At 33.8% G+C, this 26,967-nt stretch overlaps 1 protein-coding gene across 1 annotated transcript in view; it reads left to right on the forward strand.

Moving 5' to 3' along the window:
- Positions 1–26,967, forward strand: part of LOC138710844 (uncharacterized) — a 118,392-nt gene that overhangs the window by 13,399 nt on the left and 78,026 nt on the right. The window contains exon 2 of the mRNA XM_069842007.1: positions 21,732–21,815. Coding sequence (XP_069698108.1) covers positions 21,732–21,815 — 84 coding nt within the window. The remainder of the gene's footprint in view (positions 1–21,731; positions 21,816–26,967) is intronic.

The raw sequence follows: 26,967 nt of genomic DNA on the forward strand, positions 1-26,967 counted from the left end.
ATTGTCAACCACGCGACATTTTACGTTACGATTTCTGCAAAGTTTCGGTAATTATTATCACTTTTGTGAGTTATATACTATATCTTTAGGAATAATTTGTTCTATTAAACTTCGAAGAATTGTAGATCAGAAGGCGTTCTCAAGTGTTACTGGGAATTCAAGAATTCGCTACGCCAGCCCCAAAACAAACGAATTGATCCAGGGGCCGTTGTTATCAATTTGGTAGGTCTCGAGACAAAATGACTAAAAATGATGTGTGAAATGTTCAAAACGAACATGTGCCGACCATTTGAGAGATATCTGTTTAAACTGCTTGTACATAACTAGGTATAGTAAAGACATGTCTGCAGAAAGTATTCAGGAATAAAGATTTTTTGAAGGTTAATCCAAGGAAAATAGGACAATAAGATACAAGTTATTGAGGTATTATTGTTTGCTATAGAAAAATTTTTACAAGAAAGCAAGGATCATAAACGTGTTTCCAGTGTTAATTTTTTAGGTAAATGTAGGAAGTATTTGAAATTTACACATAAATTATTTATTATGTATCAATTATAAATAAAGTAATTGTTTCAAAACTGTTTTATATTTATTTATAAATAAACTGTGTATACACCGTGGTAGCACATTTATGTAATCTTTGATATTGAAAAGACTGTTCATATTCATTCTCTAAAGCAGGGGTTCTTAATCTATGGGTCGCGACTCAAACAAGAGTCGCCGTGGCTTTCGAGATGGGTCGCCGTAGCTTCCCAAATAAATAACATTAAAGAAATGTTAATTAAAGTACTTCAGATAATGATTATATTTTATAATTATTGCTTATTATGACATATTACAACTCTATATTAATAAATAATTGCTACTGTACTCCAACCAGGAGAAAGTCTCTGGGGAATGAGACGCAGCGGGGTAATGCTAAGAATGAATGTTGATGTCATAAGATGTTATAAGGTCACACACGTGGATAGACGTATCTCCATTAGCTAACTCTCAAAGCACAAACGATAACACTGATACATACATACTCATACTACCCTAGTTACAAAATTAGATCACGGTTAATTTCCTGGTCTTTTAATCCCTCCATACAGGAAATAACTTATGCAGAAGAGTGCATGTTTTTTAAACTGACGTTATAACGGTAATATTATCTATCTACTTCGCTCCAAGACATGACGCAATAGTAAGCACATTCCTTTCACGGTTAATCTCCTGGTTGGAGAACACTTATTTACTTGTTTTCATTACAATAGCAATAGCACTGTTCGTCTTCAAAATAAGCCCATGGGTCGTGCAAGTTTATCGCTCAGTTAACTTTGGGTCTTGGCCAAAAAAGATAAAGAACCTCTGCTCTAAAGCAAGAATATAATTTGAATGGCAGGTGTCCACCACGCGACCGAATACGTTACGAAAAAATACACGAGTTCTGAAGGGTTAATCAAATGGGGCTCATTGTCGAGAAAAGTGAAAATGTACTCATAATAATTAATGCTATTGAGTGCCTATTGGCGTCCGAAGGATAGCTTTTTGCGTAGAATTTAACAATGGATGACATGTCACTGTAGTCCTTTAAACCGCACTACATCAAGATCCTAATACATTTTAATTACTTTACATTTACAGTCGCAAATATACTAAAATTTAGAGTTGGGCAATATTATTACTGTTTCCTGCCTTAAAGGCATATACACGGTGTTTCAAAAGTAATGGTCAAAAATTTAGGAACGAGAAGTAAAAACGAAGATTAGCAAAAACGGTTTAGTAAACATAGATCCACAAATAATGAAATTTTTTGCTGGTTGGGGTCACAAGTGAACTGACGACAATGATAATGAAAATTATGACAATAGTAATGAAAACGATGAAGACAAAAGAATTAAGATTAAGTAGATCAGAATGGAAATCAGTAAGATAATAGTGAAACTGAGGAAGGTGGTAAAGATAATATTCAGAACAATCATAAGGCCAATCTTGAGAACTATGTTGCTGGAAATGACTACGGCGATAATGGAAGTAATTATGACGAGGAAAATGATTATAGTAATGAAAATGATAATGAAGTCGAGGGCGATGTAATGAAAGTGATGAGATTAAATAAGATAATGATATAATTATAAGAGAGAGATTAATGATAATCATTAGGCCTACCATGATAAAAAAATACGTGGTAATAAACTACATAATTGTATACAAAAATAGTTTCTTCTAGTAGATTTTCGATTATCGATACTGACAATCAAATGGAAGAACTGGAAATTAATTATGTTGATTGTGCGTCAAAATATTTTCTTCTGATGGAAAACAACAACAGTTAATTATTAATTCTATACTTACGACCACAATTTGTAATATAGGATCAAGTTCAAAGAACTCCCGTTTCTACTGTTATAATTCTATACGACCACATATCACTCAGTGGGTAACGTTCGCAGCTCCTATCTACTTTTCGTGCACAGCTGGAAACTTGACAGATGTCTGTCCGAACCGGGAGATGTAATATACTCTTGAAACTGGGTCGTTGACTCTCTTAAGTGCTTTCGAGCGGATCTGCGTCCATTAAAATACTTTTAGATTATTAATAATAAAAGCGACAACGGTATCATTTCAGCATCTCTGAAACAAGAACAATCACTTTATTAACAAATGATATGCAAATTAAATTCTTAAAATTGAAGGGTTCAGAGCCATAGTGGGCCAAGCGCCATTTATTAAAAACCGAGAAAGCAAGGATTAAAATTTAAGTGAATGCAACAGGTTAATGAAGATTGACATATCATTTAGTTTTAATGTGTATACTTTATATTACTTGCTATATGTTTCCATTGAATTATGGTAATACTTTATTTTAACCCATGTTTTCTACGGTTTTAGTAAATGGTGTTTGGCCCACTATGGTTCTGAACCCTTCAATTTCTGTTAATCATAAAGCTAGAGCATAATATTTTCATGCCCGAGACACGAGATCAAATCACACTAAATCCGTATAGAATTTGTAGTGGGCGAAAAGTCTATTGGAACAATTTTCCTTCATGTACTCAATATTTCACTTCCGTTCCGCCACAATTTCTTCATAATAAATTAGCGTCCTTGACATCATTGCAGTAGCAATAGAAAATTACTTCATAACCCCATTTTCCCTGAAAAAAACTGCATGGAATTCTTACGATGAACATTACAAAAAAAGAAAAGAACGGAATTCTTAATATTTGCTACTAACTTCCGAAGATAGAGTATGTTACCATACAAGAGAGCAATAAAACTTTTATTGAAAACTTAAGTTGGGTTCGAATAATTTTAGCTTTTATGCCATTAATACGGACCAGAAGATTAAATTGGGCAAGAGATGTTATACGTATGGGTGACTGCTGCAGCGCAAAACAACATCTTTAACAACAGAAGGCCACTGGGAAGACCTCGAAGTAGATGGAAAGATGAAATTCAGAAGGAATGTATGGAAATGCGAATTACCAACAGGAAGTAACTAGCAAAAAACAGAACAGAGTGGAAGCGTTTTGTGAAATCCACATGGAGTCGAAATGCTCGTCCTTCGATTGATTGATTGGTTGGATTGATTGATTGATTGATTGATTGATTGAAGGCAGGAAACGAACCGACTATTGAAAGGTTCGGGATTCAATCATTCATAATTTTCTGACAAAGGGCAGATCTTTCACTGCAAACCCAGCATTCTCCAATCTTTCCTATTTTCTGCCTTCCTCTTAGTCTTCGCATATGATCCATAAATCTTAATGTTGTCTATCTTCTGATAAGTTCTTTTGCCCTGACATTTCTCCCGTTCATCATACCTTCTAGTGAATCCTTCTATAGGCAGTTCCTTCTCAGCCAGTGACTCAGTTTAATTTATTTTTCTCTTCCTCGCGTTGTTCTTTACCAGTAGCAGAAGACGGAAAAATGACGGATGAGGACAGAAGGTTTCGTCATTATTTATCTCAATTTCCAAAGAAAGAAATATTTTACATTTTGCCAATTTACTAGTGTTACAGGCGTTGGTAATCTAGAGCTCAAGTAGATTTACTTGTTCCTGGGTCTAATGTACCACTAGACGTGATCAGTCGTCTTCTGTCTCCACTGCAATATGTAAGTAGTAGGCCTACGCAATATAGCCTATTTCGATGTCACAGGTCACTCCATATTTTCTTTTTTGGTTACGTCTCCCACGAAGTTATAGGCCTATTGTTGAGCAATCTTTGACAAACTATCTTATTCCATAAGTTCTGATTGAGATTTTCGATTAGGCTATTGTTTCTGTACTTTAATGCTTGAATGAATATATTTTAAGTTCATTTATTTCTTCATAGTTCTCCTAAGTTCGTACAAGCTTTAGTTCTTCTTCAAAATCCCATCTCTTCTACCTGCAATTTGGAAATATATTTTTTGGTTTTAATCTAATTTTAAATCCCATTACGTCATAACTGGTAAAATTATAAATTATGTTTCTTTTCGTCTTTTATTTTTCGGTGTTCGCTGTATTGTCTCACACTTATTATGAAATGTTCGTTTTTTATATTAGACGTATAACAGTATATTCTTCTCGTATGTACAGTTGCAGCCAAGATATCTGAAGTATTCTACATTTTCCAATATTTGATTATTCGCCACATTTTTATCTAACCGTGTTCTTACCAAAAAATAAATTAATTTTGACTTCATTCTCTGGTATTTTTAGATGATATCCCTTTACACATTTTCTGTAAAACAAATATGACTATTTTTAATATAACCTCAGTGTTCTGTATTATATTTTAATAATTTTCGAACATCAAAAAATAATTATTTTTGCTCTTGTATTCCATATACTCGTGCTTCTATAACTTTTTATTGTCGTAAAATCTAAATAGAGATTAATAAAGCGGGTGGCCGCAGGCGTAGCTCAGTCGGCTAAGGCGCTTGCCTGTCCGTCCGAAGTTGTGCTCGGGCGTGGGTTCAATTCCCGCTTGGGTTGATTACTTGGTTTGAGTGTCAGATATTTGATGGCGAATTCTCGGCCTCATCTCGCCAAATACCATCTCGCTATCACCAATTCCGTCGACGCTAAATAACCAAGTGGTTGATACAGCGTCCAACTAAAAAGTAAATAAAGTGGGTATAAACTGCACCCTTCCTTTAATCCTTTATTTGTTGATGGTTCTATTTTCTTGGGTTCTGTTGATTGTTTTTTTAGCCGTAAAATATAGCCTTATAATACATTGTATAATTGGGTAGACATTTCTTTTCACAAGACAATTTGTATCTATACACAGGGTGAAATGATTTTATACAATCTAAGTAGGCAATTATTCTACGTACCTGAACAAGCTAAAGTATATTATGTTATTATATGGCAATGTAAGTTATTATTCGTATTTTTGTGAAATTGTACGGTTTTGTGGGCGTAAGCTTATATATTTATATTTTTCTATTCTAGACAAGTGAAAAGTTTTTGTCAATTTTCTTAGCAACCTTTCGAATTCTTCGAGGACTGTTCAATTAATTCTGCATTCTAGTGTAAAATAACACAGCTTTGACTTTAGGATAAGCAAAGTAAATTCACCTGCTCCAACCTCTATTCCATTTCTAACACCATATTACTACACAGATGCGGTACCATTTGAGTCGCCTTTGTAACTGATACTCATTGTAGCCATTCTACTAACGACGGTATGAAAGTAATTTTAGAACACGTATATAATCGTCCGTCCTTGGGGTCTCTATGACTGTAGGTCGTGAACTGTTAGAAATTGGAGTCCACGAGGACACCCACTGGCCGCAGGCGAGAGGAGCGTCTTGTTTCACTTGCAGCCACCGTTATTGGGAGTGCTGACCACCCAGGTTCAAGGTCACAGTGGAGGCCGGCCTCGCAATGTCATTAATCTCGTAGCTGGACGTTGTGAATGCATTAATCTCACCTGTGTTTACACCGCGGATAGAAACTACGCCATAAGTAACAGCACAGGCTTGGGAAAGTTAAATAGAAAGTAAACCATGCTTAATTATATCAAAGTGTAATCAGAGTCGTGTATTACTTCCACTTTCCGAGCCACTTTATAGAAATATTTATATCTTCAACGATTTATAGACAAATATATTTAGGCGTTTCTATCCTCATTCCTAAGATGTCATATCCAGGCCTTGTACATTGGTTTCTGACAAATTATTATTATTATTATTATTATTATTATTATTATTATTATTATTATTATTATTATTATTATTTTATCTTTTCCGTTATCCACTGAAGCTACGTAGCATAACATCTCACAGTTTCTTTCTGTCAACATAATGTTGTGACAAGATTGTTTTGCCTCTCTACCGAAAAAAAAAATGTCATTTAAAAAGTCACATGAAAATTTAAAGCTTTATACATATTATAGTATTTGAGAGAAAAACAGAAACATCACTGCGCAGGGCAAGCAATGGGGTTTTAGATTGTTACTTTTCGCATTTCCATAGTTAACACTTTTTTGATTAAAACATTAAAACTGCTACAAAAATTTTGAAGTTACAAGCCACGATCCTTCATGAAGTGTTAGAATACAGATGTTCCAATTCGGTCCAATGCTATTATGATGAAAGCGATAGCTGTATTTCTCTAAGTCTGAGAAAATTTAGAACATATTCTGATAATATAAGTGAAGGCTCATATTCATTTGTAATTACGGAGATTTAAGAATTCCAAACAGGTTTCAACGTTGGAAAAGGTTTACCCATGAGTCTATGCTAGACAAATTTTAAGTCAAGCTGACGTGTAATATTTTAAAATGACTAATACACTTTTACTACATCATACTACCTTTGACCAATAAAACGGTATGGAACGACGTGTTTTAACCAATCATGGCTCCTTATCCTACAATTTTTATCACCTCCCTAGCATTTTTAATCACCTCCCTAACGTGTGTTTGTTTTTATTACCTCCCTACCATTTGTTTCTTTGTGTGCCAACATTGTACTATCAATAATGATACCTTTTAAAATGATTCATGTTTATTTCATCATCCTTCAGTAATTAAAACTTTTCTATCATTTAACTTGTTTAAATTGTTTAAGTTATGTTATGGCTTCTGCTGTGTGAGATTATGAATATTCACGCATCAGAGATTGTTTAACATATACTGATAATTGAAGTGGAATTCAATGTTTTAATAAAAAGAAAATGAATCAACAAAGTCTTCTTAAATAGTAATCGTCCATAGAGTTCAATGTAGATTGTATAGTTGTCACAACTGTAACAATAGAACAGCTGATCATAACACACTACTTCCATCTAGCGGAACATTTGTAATGATGAGATGGTATAATAATACATATTCAAGACAGTTTAGTATTTTAGTAAGTCAATTCATATTTTATTGTATTAGAGTACTTTATTTCTTCTAAGTACCTTCTTCTAATCGTGTAAAAGTCAATTAAATCCCACTCGAGTTTTGATTTTCTCCGGATAAAACAAAACCTCTAGTGAGTTTACTGTAGACTATTTCGTTTATATGACGTCATTCCATTTTCGACCAATGAAGTGTAATGAAATTTTGAATTTCAACCAATCACAGTCAGACTTTGCGATAATTTCTGCAGCTAGATTTATCGCTATCAATTTATCGCATGGTCGTTCTTTTGTTTAGTCGTTGTCGCCAACTGTTTTCCCGTAAATTGATGATCATGAATACATTAAGATGCAACTACACGGTTAAACTTTTCTTTCAACTTTAAAGCAATGAATGCAAGATTGATATTTAATATTAATTAATATATTTACGCAGTGAAGACCACGTTCAAAACGGCGCCTCATGTAGACACAAAATCTTTATGCATATTAATTGAACGTACCTTTTAAACTTGATTCTTTCAATATTTTTCCCAGATTGCACGCATACGCAATTGGAATATTGAACTGTGTAGATGCAGCTTTAGTTCCGTTACACACTACAGCGAGAATGCGTTTGTCGAGCTATAAAAATTGCTTTCGTGTAGCACTCATTGTAAGTAACGGTCGAAACAAGGCACAGCTGACATTGGTCCTGCTTCCACAGGTAGGCCTAACGTAACCTATAAAATTGTAGCCTATAACATTTGTATTGAAATTAATCAATTAATAGACGTTCAAATTTATGTAACATCTTCGCATATCAAACTCAAAGACCTTGCATAGTAATAATGTCTTTGATCAAACTGCCTTTCGTATGGCGTAATAAAATTCGTGTATTAATTAGGCCTATCTATACAGAGATGGCTTCACTGTGTAGCAACATGTCTCGCTGTGAATACATAAGCATTGGTATATAGCTGTCCCCACTATTACTGTTAAATTAAATTATGATTTCAGCAGATAATGAAAATGTATTTGTTATAATAATAACAGAAAAGTGCAGTACATGTAATTAACATTGTTAAACCTGTATTTAGCTTTTCGCAATTGGCATTACTGAATAATAACATCGAATTTCTTTATTGCAATAATCGATATTCATCTACGAGTATTTCAACTTCACAATGTCTGAATAGGTTAAGTATTCGTTAATATACAATTATTAACATTTTGTGATCGAATTTTAGGGATATATTATTTAAATTTTTATTTTATTCACGAAATAGTCCTAATAAATGTCACTCGAGGTCTGAGATTTCCCTGATAAATCCACTCGCTTCGCTCGTGGATTTATCGGCAGATCTCAGACCTCTCGTGACATTACTACAGACAATACCACAGTACCTATGATGAATATAGAGCACATATATGTATGTATATTAACGAGTAAATAGAAATATTTTTATCTTTGTAATCTATTTTTTTCACATTGAATATTTTGCACATTGTTACAGAATTACTCAAAACATTCAATAATATTCGCTCACTCCCATTATTGAATCGCTTTCCAGGCCCAAAGTGTAAAGTTGGATGTACAGTATACATTGCAAATGCAATACGTAAGAAGGCACGAATTATCCAAATTTCCAACATAGGCCCTACATATTTTAGCTAGCTTTCATAGCTTCAAGACTTTTCATAAAATTTATTAATAAAGCTTTATTATATTAACAAAGACTTAGGTCTACGTAGTCCGCTGTAACTTCGCCTATACAGAGTGAACCGTAAGGAATGCCATTAAATTCTTTGAAATATTTCAAACAAAAAAGTTTATTACAATTTTGCTCGTTTTTGCTTCCTTTTCGAGATAAGATTTGTTTTATATGAAACAGATCAAAGCATGTTTTGTTGAAGCCATTGTTTTAATTTCCAATATGCTAAGTCAGTTTAAAAGAGCAGTGTATTATGGTAACAGATTATTGAAAAAAAAAATTATTTTATTCTTTAAATGTGCAGAAATTGGATCCCAACAAATGTATCATCGTAAAATTCCTTTGTAGAACAAAAGTTATATTTGTTCGGATCAAATTTCTGCACATTTAAAGGATAAATCTATAATTATTAATTCAATCGTTTATTATCATAATACACTACTCTCTTAAATTGACTATGCATATTTGCAATTAAATCAATGGCTTTCTCAGAACACGCTATGAAATGTTTCATATACAACAATTTTTATCTCGAAAATGATGCAAGAACGAGAAAAATTGTATTAAACATTTTTGTTTGAAATCCCTGAAAAAAAAACCCCTGAACTTAATAACATAGCTTATAGTTCACTCTGTATATAAGATAAATCGGCGCGAAGCAAACGTGCCGAATACATATACAAATACATTACATACGATAGCGCTATTCAATGGCAACTTAAGAAAAGAGATTTTCCTTTTTCTCTTATCTTAAATCAGTGGTTATTAACACTAATTTCACTAGAAGTTTTGATTTATCTAGAGAAAATCAAAACTCGAGTGGGATTTAATTGACTATTACACGATTAGAAGAAAGTATATAAAGATTAGAAGTAACGAAGTACTCCAATACAATAAAATATCAATTGACTTACGAAAATACAATTGTCTTCAAATGTATTATTGTACCATCTCAACATTACAAATATTACGCTAGATGGCAGTAGTGTGTTATGATTAGCTGTTTTTTTTTTGTTATCAGTTGTGCCAACTATGGAATCTTCATTGAACTCTGTGGACGGTTACTGGTCAAGAACGCTTTGTTGATTCGGTTTCATTTTTATTAAAACAGTTGCATTCCACTTCAATCATCCGGATCCCAGTAATCAACGTCACTTGACATTCATTCATTCATTTATTTGATTCCATAGATCTTACATGAGCAATGAAGCTTTAAGATGTGGAACATGTCAACATTTTACAATATTACAATTACAATTTTTACAAATTTTTATAGTTTTACAATTTAGTAATTTTCTACAATTTTGTAATTTTTTTTTTTACATCTTAGTATTAAACAATCTCTGATACGTGACTATCCATAATATCATATAGCAGAAGCTATAACATAACCTAAATAATATAAACATGTGTTAGAAAAGTTTTAATTAGGGATGATGAAATAAATAAGAAAAGTTTTAATTAACGATGAGAAATAAAAAATAAACATGAATCATTTTAAAAGAAGCAATTATTGAAAGTACAATTTTCAAATTTGAATGTTTTAGTGGTTAGTGGTTCAGTTGATGTTATATTGGACGTGTGCATAAAAGGAGTGGAACTCGTTGATGTACATGATGTATTCCTCAACTTATTCAGTATTTCCGAATGGTGCTCTTCATTTATTTGTAAATAGGGTTTCAGGGAAGATGCACAGCTACGACCAGTGACCTTTATCAATTTTTGTTCTTGAATGCCAATGCGAGTCATATTTGAAACTGCTGTGCATCGACTGGAGTGATTTGTAATTTTCTGCTTTTTGACGTCCAGACCAGTGCAGTTTGAAATGTTGGCAAACAAAGAAACAAATGCTAGGGTAGTGATAAAAATGAACAAATGCTAGGGACGCGATAAAATTAAACAAATGCTAGGGACGCGATAAAATTTTGCGATAAGCAGCCATGATTGATTGAAAGACGTCCTTTCGTACCGTTTTATTGGTCAAAAGTAGTGTGACGTAGTAAAAGTGTAATAGTCACTATAAATAAATGCATAAAATCTTATTCCACTCTGTATGTATTCACCTTGTAAGCTAGTTTTAGATCTAAGAACGTGCTTTTAATGAAACATTTAAACTGCTCTTGACTATTACCAATTTATACGGATGAAATTCATACATTTTAAGCGAAAGTCGTTTTTTTAATTTTCCAACGCTATTAACACAGTTTCCAGAACACTAAACGGAGTTCAGATTTTAGAGTACCAACGTTTGTCTGGTAAACAAATTAAATTTCCGGTATAAATTACGTCGCTACTCGTGTCACATTATCACAGCTTGTATATTTATAATTCAACCACGATTATTTAACGCTTATCTGCTGGTATAGACACCTATCCATTGTTGTCGTCTGCAAATAGGATGCTGTAATTTATACATTCTATCATGCATGATTATTATTTAAGTAACGTAACGAGATTAAATGCACACGGGTGGAAGGGCACATAAATCGGTTTGCCGTTGTCACACTGTCTCATTATTTTCCCATCCTGTTTCGGAAAATAACTAGAGAATTAATTACGCTGATTTTAATATATGATTACCAATGCTCCTCCACCAACGCAACCTGCCACCACAGCATTTATTTCTCGATACACCATCGCTATTGCACAAGGTGCATCACTTGTAATCATCATGAAGTAACCATATATCAAACATATTCCAGTTCTGTATAGCCTCCACCTCGAATATGTGATAAACTGATTCTGTAGGAACAATGGGTGCCTACCAGGCGCAAACAGGCAATGCCGGTAAACAGAGATGGACACTGGCTAATCGACATACCAGATTTTCGTCTGCCACTATTTATTATACAGGGTGTATACAAATTGTTGTAAAACAATTTTGGGACGTATTCCTAACAAGTAAACATTGGAAAACTTAAATATTAACATGGTCCTGAAAATGCTTAATTTCAGAGTTATGCTATTTTATTGGTAACTAACACGCGCATAGTACAATTGGTATTAAATAACTCAATTTAATTCAATTTATTTGGTCATTAGACATACTGTTTTAGACTTCGCCAGAATACATTGAAAAACATATAAATACATTTTAAAACACTAATAAAAGAAACTGTAAAATTTAAATAATGCAACGAAAAAATGAAATAATTTGAAACTTTTAAATTAAATAAAACTAACTAAATTGCAATTAAACTTATTTATTAAAATACAATTTCATGCAAGTTTGTGTTGAAAAACTCAACAACAGAATAAAAAGGATTATTTAATAACCAATTGTAAAATCTAGTTTTAAAACTATTGATTGGTAATTAATAATATTTACTGGGGAGTTTATTATATAATATCATCCCCATAATTAAAAAGTTTGTGTTGCTCTTGTGTAATATATAATATGGAATATTAATTTGTTCACTATTTCTAATTTCATGATCATGTATATTGGCCACTAATGAGTAATTGTCGATATTTTGTCGAGTGTAAAGAACTAGATCATATATATATATATACAAATTTATGATTATTAAAATCCGTTAAAATTGTTAACTTATTACAACAATAACAAAAAAACCCTTATTAAAAGAATACCTCAAAGTGGCCTCTTTTTGCGTCCTTGCATCCTCTGAGTATGAGTTCCATGCTTTGGCGCACTCTGTTCAAAACGTTTGGAATGTTTCGTATTTGTTCAAATCCGTTTATGGTATGCTATCTAACAACGGCAAAATTATGTAGAAGGGTTGCATTAATTATGGTCTTCAAATGTTCCCAGTGATAAAAGATACATCGGATTTAAATCTGACGATCGGGCAGGCCATTTAATGAATTACATTATTCATAAGTAGCTACAGGGTGAGTCAGGAAGAAAGGTACATATTGTGAAGGGTGATAATACTGGTGATTCTGAACAAAACATTTATATGAACATATGCCCTCTTCTTAACAGTGTCTGACACACAACTGTTTGAAAATATCACGGGCGTCAGTCTCATGTCTTTCATCAGCATTCACATGCGGACGCAACCAAACCGACATCAGGTTGTAGTAGGAGCAATGAAACGTATCCTAGGCGCTGGATCGGTCGCGTTGAAGTAACTTCTTGACCACTGAGGTCACCTGATCTTACTCAATTGGATTAATATGTGTGGGGTTATCTTATGGGCGAAGTCTACATGCGCAAAGTGGAAACAAGAGAGGAACTTCTCGCTCTCATTTTACATGCTTGTGCTCAAGTAAAGGAATGTCCGAATCAGCTCAGATCAGCAACACTGCAGCTTTCTACAAGAGCTGCAAAGTGCACTGAAGTTGACGGTGGACTTTATGAACATGTTCTGTCAAGAAAAGTGCACGATTAAACTGAACACAAGGTAACAATGTTTTAATTTACTATCAACTTCACTTTTCCCCTTCCTCACTGTTTCCAATAGTTTTCTCCGAAACCTTTAAGAAGAGGACATAAATGTTCATATACATTTTTTTGTTCAGAATCATCAATATTATCGTCCCTCAAACCATGCACATTTCTTCCCGATTCTTGTTTATTATATGCTGCTATCTTGAAAAATATGTAACTTATAGACTATAGTCTAAGGGTGTTTTGGGTTTAGACACTAAATGATAAAAAGCAGGTCTATTTATTATTATTTTTAAATAAAAATTAAGAGTTCGGCTATTCTCGAAATACTGTACTGTATTGAACATACTATTTTTGCACTACTTATTGCAGGGAAGATCTTTTTCAATGCAGTAAATATTTTGTTTCTTTCATTGCCTTACACAGTCATACTACTACACTGAGTGATACGCGTTATAATGCAATTTGACGTCATAATATTTGCATACGTTATGCTTTTATCATACAAGACTTTGTTACTCTCCTCCACACTTAATGGTAAAGAAAATTTGTCGAACGTTAAGAGAAAATTTCTAATAGTAAAATGCCGTCTCCTGAGATACACATTATACGAAAATAGTATTACTGAAATCGATATACAGTGTTTCCCTATCCCTAACTCGCTGTGTTTACTTCTCTACTGACTAGCAAATACTGCACAAGTGCACAGACGTGCATACGACTTGTACATGCTTCTCATATTGATCATAACATGCTATACATTCCATATCTCACAGCATCTCTGTATTTCTCATCTTTCGCTGTTGGTGCTTCTCGTCACTGGAATTCTCTGCCGCCTGAAGTCAAGAGCTGCGGAACTTTGATTTCTTTTAGCTTATAGGGTGCATTGGAAGAATATCTTATGAGTTGCCGGACTTAACGCTTTGTAAACATGTAATGCAATATATATTCCACAGTATTCATTTTCATTTTTTCAGAATATATATTTTATATAGAGTATTAGTTGGGATACCGGAGGGAAAAAGACCTTTGGGGAGGCCGAGACGTAGATGGGAGAATAGATTAAAATGGATTTGAAGGAGATGGTTTAATCTTGCACAGGATAGGGACCGATGGCGGACTTATGTGAGGGCGACAATGAACCTCCGGGTTCCTTAAAAGCCATTTGTAAATAAGTAAGTAGGTAAGTAAGTATATTTTATTGCTATCAAGTGTTAAATACTAGGTGGCCACACCTGTGGAGTAACGGTCAGCGCGTCTGGCCGCGAAACCAGGTGGCCCGGGTTCGATTCCCGGTCGGGACAAGTTACTTGGTTGAGGTTTTTTCCGGGGTTTTCCCTCAACCCAATTTGAGCAAATGCTGGGTAACTTTCGGTGCTGGACCTCGGACTCATTTCACCGGCATTATCACCTTCATCTCATTCAGACGCTAAATAACCAAAGATGTTGATAAAGGGTCGTAAAATAAGCTACTAAAAAATACTAGGTTAGTTGCCGTGTTGAGGGCTGTCAACAAGGTACCGTAACCGAGCATTTAACACGTGAAAGTAATAAAATATATATTCCGAAGTGATATAGTCTTAAAAGTTGTGTAATCAAGATGTATTTTATTTTTTTGTTTCTAATTTTTATTCTGTACACTTTATACAATAAAATTGTTTTTATAATTTTATTACGTAAATCATTTTTGTTTCTTATTTAATGCTTGCATATTTTTCACAATGTTTACTTTTGTATACTTACTTATAAATGACTTTTAAGGAACCCTTAGGTTCATTGCCGCCCTCACATAATTCCTAACCTGTGTAAGATTAATCCACTCTCTATCATCATAACCCACCACTCTCAAATCCATTTTAATATTATCCTCCCATCTACGTCTCGGTCTAATTGTATGGATTCGCAACAAGCTGTTTTTTTTACGGTGATGGGTTGTTAGCCCTTCGCCTAACCCTCAAGCTGGAGGACCACATTATTAAAATTTATATTAATTATTTTATTATTTAAATCGGGTTTACTTACTTAGGCTATCACTTAACACCAATATAAGTTTCACTGTGTTTGTTCTCTTTTATATTATTTTTATTGTGTAAATTTTATTCAATTGTCGGTTTCTGGTTGTATTACGTGAATCTTGTAACTTAATATCAATATGTATTGCAATGTATTTATTTTTATTTTTATTGTGTAGGCCTACATTTCATTGGATTGTCGGTTTCTAGCTTTATTAAGCAAATCGTACTTACTTCTAACAACACTACTTTGTATTTCACTGCGTTTACTTTTATTTTTACTGTGTGCATTTTCGTTTAACTTGTTTCTTTCGAGTTCTTTATTTATTCATATCCGTCTAGCTTAAGACTAATATGTTTATTAATTAAGTCGGATACTGTTATATGCTCAACTATATAAACAAGTTTTGTGCGAGATCGTGCATATTTGCTTGGTTTCCGCACAAAACCAATCCGCGGTAAGTCTAAAATTCCACATTCAGTATTACTAACCTAACACACATAACAATTTCTCTCTTCTTACCGCTTAAGTGACATATTGATTTTACTGCTTTAGGCTTTTAACATATTATTTTTAGAGACGTTCAATATAGTAATAATTATAAATTGGAAACTTACCACTGCAATTTCACCTAAATTGCACTGCTAATTATTGTTTTTAAATATTTGCAAAAATTAAGTAAAATCTACAACTCCACTAAAGTTACTGCATTCGTGATGCATGTAACAGTAAGGAAGCCGTTGTTTTAAGTTCGCATTTATAGACTGGGGGGAAAAAAAAGACAGACGTATATCACGGCCTGCTGGAGTATAGTAAACACAGAAAACATTTTAAAGCAACAATGTTGAAGATAGATATTTTTATTTTGCAAATTTGCCGTCATTCAACAGAAACCAAGATGGAGATTTCATTGCAACTAATTAGAAATTCCTCTTTCAGGTATGTAATAAACGATCTTCGCACAAAATAATGTACGATACACGAGCGGTATGTTTTCTTTCAATTCTCGGAAATTAAAAAAGCTCAACTACGTTTCGCTTTTTCAAACTTTTCCTGGAACATGAAAACTTCAACATACCGCTCTTGTAACGCATATTACTATTACTCCTGGTTCAATGTAAGTGAAAGCCTACGGCCTTAGCTCTGTTAAATGAAACAATTACTATTATTATTATTATTATTATTATTATTATTATTATTATTGGCCTATTATCATATTGTGCATTATTTGTCACGGCTACTGTATAGCATAAAATCTTTATCGAAATTATTCAGCACGCATTAGACTAATGTAAAGTTAGTCATTAACACATGAGAACAAGAGTGGTATTTGTTACCGATATGAATTCTTTCCTACATTTAATATTTCATCATTTACTTATGTGTATACGTACAGTATTCCACAAAGTTAACAATTTACATAATATTCTTTCCGCTGTGTATTATATTTGTATTTTATTTTGAATAAATTTTATTCAGCTTCCTCCAAGTGAAAGCTGCCTAGAAGACAAAGCTTACCATAAAATTGTTTTTTTTTTTTAGTAAATGGTAGGTAAACAATAATAATGAAAGAAAAACAATGGAGAAGGAAAAGAGAAAGAAATAACACAATTATAAATAGTTGCAAACGACTAAACAAAACATCATTAATTCCAGAAGAAACGTAACATTTCCTGGTATCTATTTGCTATCAGGTGATCACAGTCGTCTATTTAGCACTAGTTGCAAAACCTAACTTAAGTGAGCAGATCTCCATAGGAAAGAGATAAATCTATTTAAGATTTGGTAGGATTTTTCAGATCCCTTCACTGCAGACAGAGATACTTCAGTGACAAGAGTTTGTCCTAAACCAAACTGCTAGCAAAAAGGCGCGAATCTTTTTGTGATGGTCCCTCTAGCCCCAATCAGTAAAGAAAAAATATAGGAAGATAATAGTAATAATAATAATAATAATAATAATAATAATAATAATAATATTTACATGCTACATTTTCTTCTGCAGTCTGCATTACAGACGAAACACGGAAAAAATAACATTGCCAGACCAGCAAAGATGAACAAACACGTCTGAAATCGTTAAAAAATTATAGAATGCAAGATTAATACAATTATGCGTAACTTGCCACAGGTTTAACTTCATTTTAGCACTGATGCTTGTTTTAGGATACACGTAAATGTTCGACTATCTGTGGAGGTTTAAAATACGGCCGGCACTCGGTTAATGTCCAACTAGAGGTGAAATGTCTTCGAATTGGAAGCTTCCTGTATCTCTGAACCCGTCAAGCTAAAAGCGAGATCTTGACAGGTCACGTGTGGAATTTCCTCCACATTCCAGCTGACAGTAAAGAGTGTTTCTGTTGTATTAGGAAAGCAGCGGCGTGTTACGTGGTAACGTGAAGTTGACGTTACACGTGAGACCCGAAGTAAGGTAGCGTCCTATCTAAAAGCAATACTTCAGCTGACCTGTTCTGGAATAGATATAACCGCAAGGATCGTGAATTTCCTTCACATCCTTGAAACCTGAGTATAAAATTGCATCATAAGAATTTAACTACATAAATGTTAAGTCAAGTGGTTTTTGACGAAATGTAACTCTAAACGATTAACAACGTTTGTACTACAAGTTGAAAATGAAGTTTGGACGGTGAACGAATTAGATATTAGCCAGGTAATCTTTTGGCGAATCCTCGGGCCTCACCTCATCTCATTATATCTCGCCAAAATATTATAAAAATTGTAGAAATTTTTAAAATTGTAAAATATTGTAAAAATTGTAAAAAAAAATTGTAAATATTGCAATTGTAAATGTAATCTTGTAAAATTTTGAATTGTTCCACATCTTAAAGCTTCAATGCTAATGTAAGATCTATGGAATTTAATGAATGAAATGAAATGAAAAAAAATAGATTATTATATAGTAGCATAAGCATTATTAATGAAATAAATCATTGAAACAAACAGGTGATTTCCAACACTTTGTGATTTTAATTTCAATAAAGGATTCAACATTTACGTATCAATTATACTTAAAAATTGATATCATGTATAAAGTTTTTTCATGTTATTATTTTTTTGTACACACACACGCACGCATGCACGCATGCACGCACGCATACACACTCTACGTGTTAAATATAACAACACTTTTATTACACTTTTTCTTGGTGAAGCATCGTTAAGCAGAAAAAAAAGTCTTTGCCCAATATTTGCAGCGCTCTACTGCGGTAATGTCCCGAGAGAAATGGTTTATTGCTATACAAGCAGATAGGTAAAAATAATCTAAACAGCTAAATCTTTTTTTTTTTTGCAAATTAAAATCTTTAGCCATGAATCTGAACTGAATAATAGCGAAAATCATTTAAATAAATCTTGCAACGCAGTGCATGTCGCGTGTTACCGACTCAGTACAGCAGAGGGGAAGGGGAAGGTATTATCTCGTAAACGGTTAATTTGTTGGCCTATGTTTACTGGAAATTGCTTGCTTCTTTTCATTTCCGGATTTTTTTTTATAATTTTATTTGCGTCAATCTATATACAATATTGAACCCCTTGGACTAGTGTTGCTCTGACGCGAATTCATTAATTTAATTTAATTTTATGTTTTAATATTATTTTATGGAGAAAGTAACACAACGCAGAGCTGCACGCATTGTATACTTCACCTGACATAATTAGGAACATAAAATCCAGACGTTTGAGATGGGCAGGACATGTAGCACGTATGGGCGAATCCAGAAATGCATATAGAGTGTTAGTTGGGAGGCCTGAGGGAAAAAGACCTTTAAGGAGGCCGAGACGTAGGTGGGAAGATAATATTAAAATGGATTTGAAGGAGGTGGGATATGATGGTAGAGACTGGATTAATCTCGCTCAGGATAGGGACCAATGGCGGGCTTATGTGAGGGCGGCAATGAACCTCCGGGTTCCTTAAAAGCCAGTAAGTAAGTAAGTAAGTAAGTAAGTAAGTAAGTAAGTAAGTAATTAAGTAATATTATGATATTTTTGTATTTCTAATGTAATTAGTAGCTTTGAATGCTGAATGATTTCTTAATTCTGTTATTTTGTTTTAATGTAATATCAATATTGCTTGCCAAATACTCTGTAGGATAGACCAGGGTAATTGTACACAGATGCTGTGACAAATACAAAACTGTGAATATAAAAATGGTAATTCGGGACATATTTAAATTAACATGTTGGCTAACCTGCAAAGCAGTTTGGCGCCAAATAGGAGTAACTGCTTAGTTGTGAACGAATGTTTTGTAAGAGTCTACAGAAAAAAGAATTTTCCATCTTCATTTTTTGCATCTTAAGTAAATGTAGAGTACTATTTTTTTTAAGAATATGTTGTTTTTATGAGTAATGTATAGTGGTTAACATTTATTACAACGGTTTTGAAATCTCCCATAACCTCAGTTCATTGAATTATGACGTGTTTACATTTGCCCCATAGTTTTAATTGCTTGGGGTAATTGTAAACATGTTTTACTATGGTTACATTTCGTACTTTTCAGTAATAAATATGCGAAGAAGTTATATTAGAAAGAGACCCCACTCAACTACACTCTAGAGGATTTAGAGAGGGTTGTCACAGATGTGAAAAATAGTAACTACAGTTATCGTGAAGCTCAGGAGAGGTACTGAGTTCCTATATCCGTCATATATCATAGGTTAAAGGGACGAAATGTAACAGTGACCAAAACTGCAGTTGGAAGGAGTGCAGCTCTTTCTTCTGAAACAGAACAAAAAATGTCCAGTGTCTGATAGCCGGTGCGAAAACTGTTGTTTACAATTACTCCCTCTCAAAGGGGTAAATGTAAACAGGTGTGGTAAATGTAAACTGGCAATTAAAAGATGAGAAAACTCAACCTTATTATTTTACACCCATTTTCAGGGAAAAGAAAGATCTAATAATAACACTTACATACTTACTTACTTACTTACTTACTTACTGGCTTTTAAGGAACCCAGAGGTTCATTGCCGCCCTCACATAAGTCCGCCATTGGTCCCTATCCTGAGCAAGATTAATCCAGTCTCTACCATCATATCCCACCTCCCTCAGATCTATTTCAATATTATCTTCCCACCTACGTCTCGGCCTCCCCAAAGGTATTTTTCCCTCCGGCCTCCCAACTAACACTCTATATGCATTTCTGGATTCGCCCATACGTGCTACATGTCCTGCCCATCTCAAACGTCTGGATTTTATGTTCCTAATAATGTCAGGTGAAGAATACAATGCGTGCAGCTCTGGTTGTGTAACTTTCTCCATTCTCCTGTAACTTCATTCCTCTTAGCTCCAAATATTTTCCTAAGAACCTCATTCTCAAACACCCTTAATCTCTGTTCCTCTCTCAAAGTGACAGGCTAAGTTTCACAACCATACAGAACAACCGGTAATATAACTGTTTTGTAAATACTAACTTTCAGACTTTTTGACAGCAGACTAGATGACAAAAATTTCTCAACCGAATAATAACAGGCATTTCACATATTTATTCTGCGTTTAATTTCCTCCCGAGTGTCATTTATATTTGTTACTGTTGCTCCAAGATATTTGAATTTTTCCACTTCTTCGAAAGATAAATCTCCAATTTTTATAGTTCCATTTCGTACAATATTCTGGTCACGAGACATAATCATATACTTAGTCTTTTCGGGATTTACTTCCAACCCTATCGCTTTACTTGCTTCAACTAGAATTTCCGCGTTTTCCCTAATCGTTTGTGGAATTTCTTCAAGCATATTCACGTCATCCGCATAGACAAGAAGCTGATGTAACCCATTCAACTCCAAACCCTCTCTGTTATCCTGAACTTTACTAACGGCATATTCTAGAACGAAGTTAAAAAGTAAAGGTGATAGTGCATCTCCCTGCTTTAGCCCGCAGTGAATTGGAAAAGCATCAGATAGAAACTGGCCTATACGGACTCTGCTTAAGTTTCACTAAGACACATTTTAATTAATAATAATAACACAATGTTTCTTTGTCATACTTACCGTTATTGAGGGTTGTGTAATGTTGAAATATATTTGAAGTCAGTGAAAAGTGTTTACAATTACCCTGGTCTATCTTAAATTAAATAAATAATTAAAATTTAAAAATAATAAAATTAACAAAACTTTCAGTAAATAAATATTTGTATATAAAACACAAAGTTTACAATTAATCATCATAATGTAATTTGTAAGCAGTCAAACAGAGAATTGGGTCATCAATATTAAAGGACAAGGAAGTTATAAAAAGCTTGTCGTGATTTCGAGACACAATTTGTAATTAGGAAACTTTGTCGTGATTAAGCAAATCGTAGCGGCTTCAGTGTGTGTATTGTCTGGATGTTGCAGGTGCTAGCGTTCAGCACAGCAGTGATGACATTGTGTTTGGCCACGCCTCCGCCAGGGTACGTCAAGAAGCCTGACAATGACAAGGTAAGCCGAGATCACTGTCTGCACCTCATTGTTGTCTCTATTATCGGTCGCAGGCACCTGCATGCCAAGATATTAACTCGGCCCTGATGCCTGCTAAATCCTGATTAATTAACATACGACGTGCCGAACGTGGATTTGAGCTGCTTAGCCTCAAGAAACTTGTCATTGTGTAATTCTTAGAGCAAGCGAATAATCATACAATATTGAATCCGCTTATACCACAGTCTACTATATACAGTCGCGAAGCTCAATATGTAGTAAAAATGCAAACATGGGTAGTTGCCCACCACTAGGATCGCTACTATCGCCTCATCATCGCAGATCTCTCCTAACAGCCGACAAAATATGTTATACTTTCGTTGTCGTGTTCTTTTGGAAAAATTAACACCTTCCTTCCATTATTGAAATATTTATTAAATGCATAAAGTAAATTTATTATTTTAATGAAGTATGTTAAATTCCACCATAAACTCGAAGATATCTGCAAGAAATAAGTTAATATAATTTTTGTTTATGCAAAACGAACTGAAATTTACTATAATAGCTTCACTCATTCAAGATTATAGCGATAATTAACTATGAAACCAATAAATATTAATTTGCATTTCTCTTTACAACAATAATAATGGAAATATGAATTAATGGAGTAACTTACGTGTACCGGTACTTGTAGTGTAGGCTTACGTAGTTAACAAAGTGGGATGAGGTTAAGCAATAATAATCACACCAGAATTGGAAATAAAACGTGATCAATAAATTTTATTGTAACAGACTTTTTCTACGTCTCTAGTAAAGCAACAAATAAAAATAACAACAAAATTAACAGCTATAATTAAAAACGTATCCTTTGAAGAAAAAAGTAGGCCTAAGCAATAATAATCCCACCAGAATTGAAAATAAAACGTGATCAATAAATTTCATCAAAGCAAACTTAATTTTTCTACGTCTTTAGTAAAATAACACATAAAAATAATAACAAAATTAATAGCTACAATTAAAAATATATCCTCTGAAAAAAAAGTAGACCTAACCTTTATTTCTCTGGAAATTTAGCAGCCTAAGTGACAGAACTTTAACCGGTATCTAATGTCCTTTCGGTTAGACTGAAACATTTCATTGTGAAATTTAAGGATATAATGTATTCTAACAGTCACAAAGAACTTCAAATTAACAGTTTTGTTTCTGCACGGCATTCTTGTGGAAACCCAGGAACCTTTCTGAATCTTTCGGAAATCGGAAAAAGGATAACTCTGGCCTCTTTCTCTTATTGTTGCTACAATTTATAGCACTACAAAGTCTCCTCTTTGTCCCATATTATTATTCCAATTATTATATTTTAGCCATTAACATTTTCGTTATAACCAATAACGAACATTTCACAAGCATCAATGTGAAATACGCAACGAGCTAGCACTCGATAGAAATACGACACAGTCCAAAGTCGACCATGGACAGTCTATTGTTTCTAGTTGCTAACCGCTTGGAGCGCTTTATCACGAGATTTGCAAAAAAAAACCTCAAGCTTCGCGACTGTATATAGTAGACTGTGCTTATACTGTAAAGGTAAGCGTTCACTACAACGTATCGCACTCCTCGTACGAATTGCACGCAACGGATATTTTAAGTGTCCTAGTGCGTTCACTGTAACCGCTCTACCTCACCGTTCCATCGGATTCTCTCAGCTGTTTAAAACATACAACGTAGGTGCTCGTGTAAAGGGGGTTAAGTCAAATTGTAAGGTATGTAAACTTCTCTCCTTTGGTACTGAACAAACTATGGAGCACTGTAACTGCATCATAGATGGAAGAATAACTTAACCCCTTTAACACAAAAGTAATTGTGGATAGTTCAAATCTGTACTTATTCCAGTTTAGCCAATTCATACTTAACCTCCTTTACACGAGCACCCGCGAATGACGTACGATATTGACATTGCTGAAAACAGAAGAGTGTTGAGGTTAGTTCTATCAATCATGAGTGTTAGAGAATAAGAATTTGTAATTGTTTCATGCTTCTTAATTGAAGAGGAAGAAACGAAAGAGATATTGGTTACATAATATATATGTAAGAAACGATTTGATTACTGTAATGGGAACGCCTCAAACTATATAATTCTTCGCAGTTTTCCGTCTGTCATTTTGGCGCGACACTGAACATGGCACAACATAGTAGTAACAGTTGACCAATTAAAGTTGATTTATTAAAGAAGGCCATGATAGCACGCATCGGAAAAGTTGCTCATCCGAGAAATGTAGACGGATTTACCGAGAGACGATGCGTGCAATACGATGTAGAGAACGCGGTTACATAACAATTGTAGTAAAGACTGTTATTTTCCGATCCTTGAGATTCGTCCGATGAGTGCGAAACGATGTAGTGAACGCTTACCTTTATAGGATATTATAGGGGTGTTGCAAAAAAACAAAAAGGTAACAGAAAGTAAGCAAAGCAAAACCAAAAGTGATTTGTCTGACCAATCTTACACAACTACCAAATGACATCCATCATACTTCACTATGTATTGCATGCTGTCAAAGATCAGCGCAGCCATGGCAAGGCCTAACATACGAGGGTTATATGAAATGTTCATAGCCTGACATACAGTAGAAATTAAACTAGGATTACACTGAAACAACATTTATTTTTCAACATAATCTCCCCTGAGATTTACACACTTTGTCCAGTACTGCAATGCTGCTATACTCTTCTTTACACAGATTTTTTGATGTCAGCAAGAAAAAGCCTTCTCTTGTAGCGATAACTTCTTCGTTTGACGAAAATTTCTTCCCAGTCATGTATGTTTTGAGCTTTGGAAAAAGAAAGAAGTCTGAGGGTGCGAGATCTGGTGAGTAGGAGGAATGCGGCAACACGGCATTTCGTGTAGGAGGAATGCGGCAACACGGCATTTCGTGTAGGAGGAATGCGGCAACACGGCATTTCGTGTAGAACAGCAACCGTGATTGCAGATGCATTGTCGTGATGAAACAACACTTTCTTCTCGGCCATACCCGGCCTCTTCTCGCGAATTTTCCCTTTCGGTTACTGCAGGAGATTTGTACGACTACAAGGAAGAACGATTATTGAATGACTAGTACAGTTCGGTAATAAAACAACGTGGATTAGAAATCTACAAGGTCTACGGTTGTGAAGTAGCGGTTAGTATGCCTGAGTGTAAAACGAGCGGCCCTGAGTTGAAATTTCATTTGGGACAAGTTCCTTGTTAAGGTTTCCCACAACTCATTAATAGCAAATACTGGGTAACTTTCGGCGTTGGACCCTGGAATTATTTCGCCCATAAAGAAATATGGCATAGGACATTGAAACAGGAGAATACAGTTTATGCAATGAGATAGGAATGCTATACGCTAGAAAGTTTGTGCGATTTAATTCACGCACTGTATATTTCAATATTATTTTTTAAATATAGGCTATAATTAAAAATGTTTAACTGTGTTTAGAACTGTTGACATCCAGTCAGGGGTTAGCCTTATATTACAAAATGTGTGTAAACACAACAATAAATAATTTATTTGGGATTAATACAACTATTTAATAATATTATCCGCACACAGAGGAAAAATCTAATTATTGAGATTGATAAATAAGTTGTTAGGCCAACTGTATAATATGATTAGCATACTGTTACCCAAGATGCAATCATTAACTAGAGCCGCCATGCAAATCAATACGGTATACGTATAATAATAGGAGCTATAATAATGGTGTTTAAGAGCTGTTAAACTAGTTACGGCTGGGCAAGTGCATATCAAATAGTACAATGTACTGAGTGAATGAACATAAATAATTGCTTGAATACGAGTATGAAATTTTTCTTCTCTCTCTTTTAAGAACATATAAAATTGGTTTCCATTTCTTACTCAATATGAACCTACTGTCACGGTTTAAACATACGAGATAATTACAATTTGGTATCTATTCAGCTAAGTTCTTATCAAACTGCATATCGTCCACCGCTGTAGAATAACGGTTAGTATGTCTGACTGTGTAACGAGCAGCTCGGGTTCAAATACTGTTTGGGACAAATTGCCTAGTTGAGGTTTTTTTCCGGAGTTTTCCATCAACCAGTCAACAGCAAATTAATAATAATAATAATAATAATAATAATAATAATAATAATAATAATAATAATGGGACTAAAAATAACATTAAATACGAAAGTTATGCGATTATCTCTAAATCCATGAGATTATCGTGTCGGAAGTCGTGTGTTAATAATTATTAATTCTAATTAATTAATTATTAATAATTAATTATTACTGGTGACTCGCGCATTATGTATGAAAGTTTGTAGGTTTATAATTTAACCACACACTGATTAACAAAAACCATCAACAGCGTTCTGCTTTCGATTCAGCTCGTCACTTGGCCTCACAGTCACAGTAAATACAGAGCTCTGATTTTTATAACATTTAATCTAGAAATAAGAACGCGATACTCAAAAGTTAACCGATGTCTCTTCATGCGCCATTTCGAAAACTACCTGCTCTGCGATGCAAAACGATGTGACATTAAACAAAGGATCAATAATTATGCTTAAAAACCAAGCTATACTAGGGTAAGTCAAGTAATTATTGTATTACCGAATCAACAGTGGTAACATTACGCATTACTTCTGAAACGAAAATTCTAATTCAAATTTATTAAGCCAAAAAATAAGAAAGATATAGTCAATTCATGTTAAAATTTGAGCACTAAAATATTCAGGTAAATTGTAGAACGGATTATTTAAAGGTCTGTCTTGAACCTAGTGCTTAAAACATATGTTATAGGTACTACAGTTAGTGTTTTAGCATTTTGAGGTAACATATCATAAACCTCTATTGCTCTAATAACGAGACTATATTTAATTTTATTTAGTCTTGCAAATGGTACCGGTATAATATAATTATTTTATTAGCAATTCTTGTGTTCTGTGTTTGTATTTCTTATGCTAACTGATAAGTCCTGAATGTCTTTTCATATATAATATTAACTCAAATACAGTAGGCCTAAATAAATTATAATATTATCATAATACCTGTATTTATAAATAAAGATATATGTAATTATTCATGAGGAAAATAATAATAATAATAATAATAATAATAATAATCATTATCATCATCATCATCATCATCATCAAACACATCAT

This window comes from Periplaneta americana, chromosome 12, assembly GCF_040183065.1.
Source record: "Periplaneta americana isolate PAMFEO1 chromosome 12, P.americana_PAMFEO1_priV1, whole genome shotgun sequence".
Lineage (NCBI taxonomy): Eukaryota > Metazoa > Arthropoda > Insecta > Blattodea > Blattidae > Periplaneta > Periplaneta americana.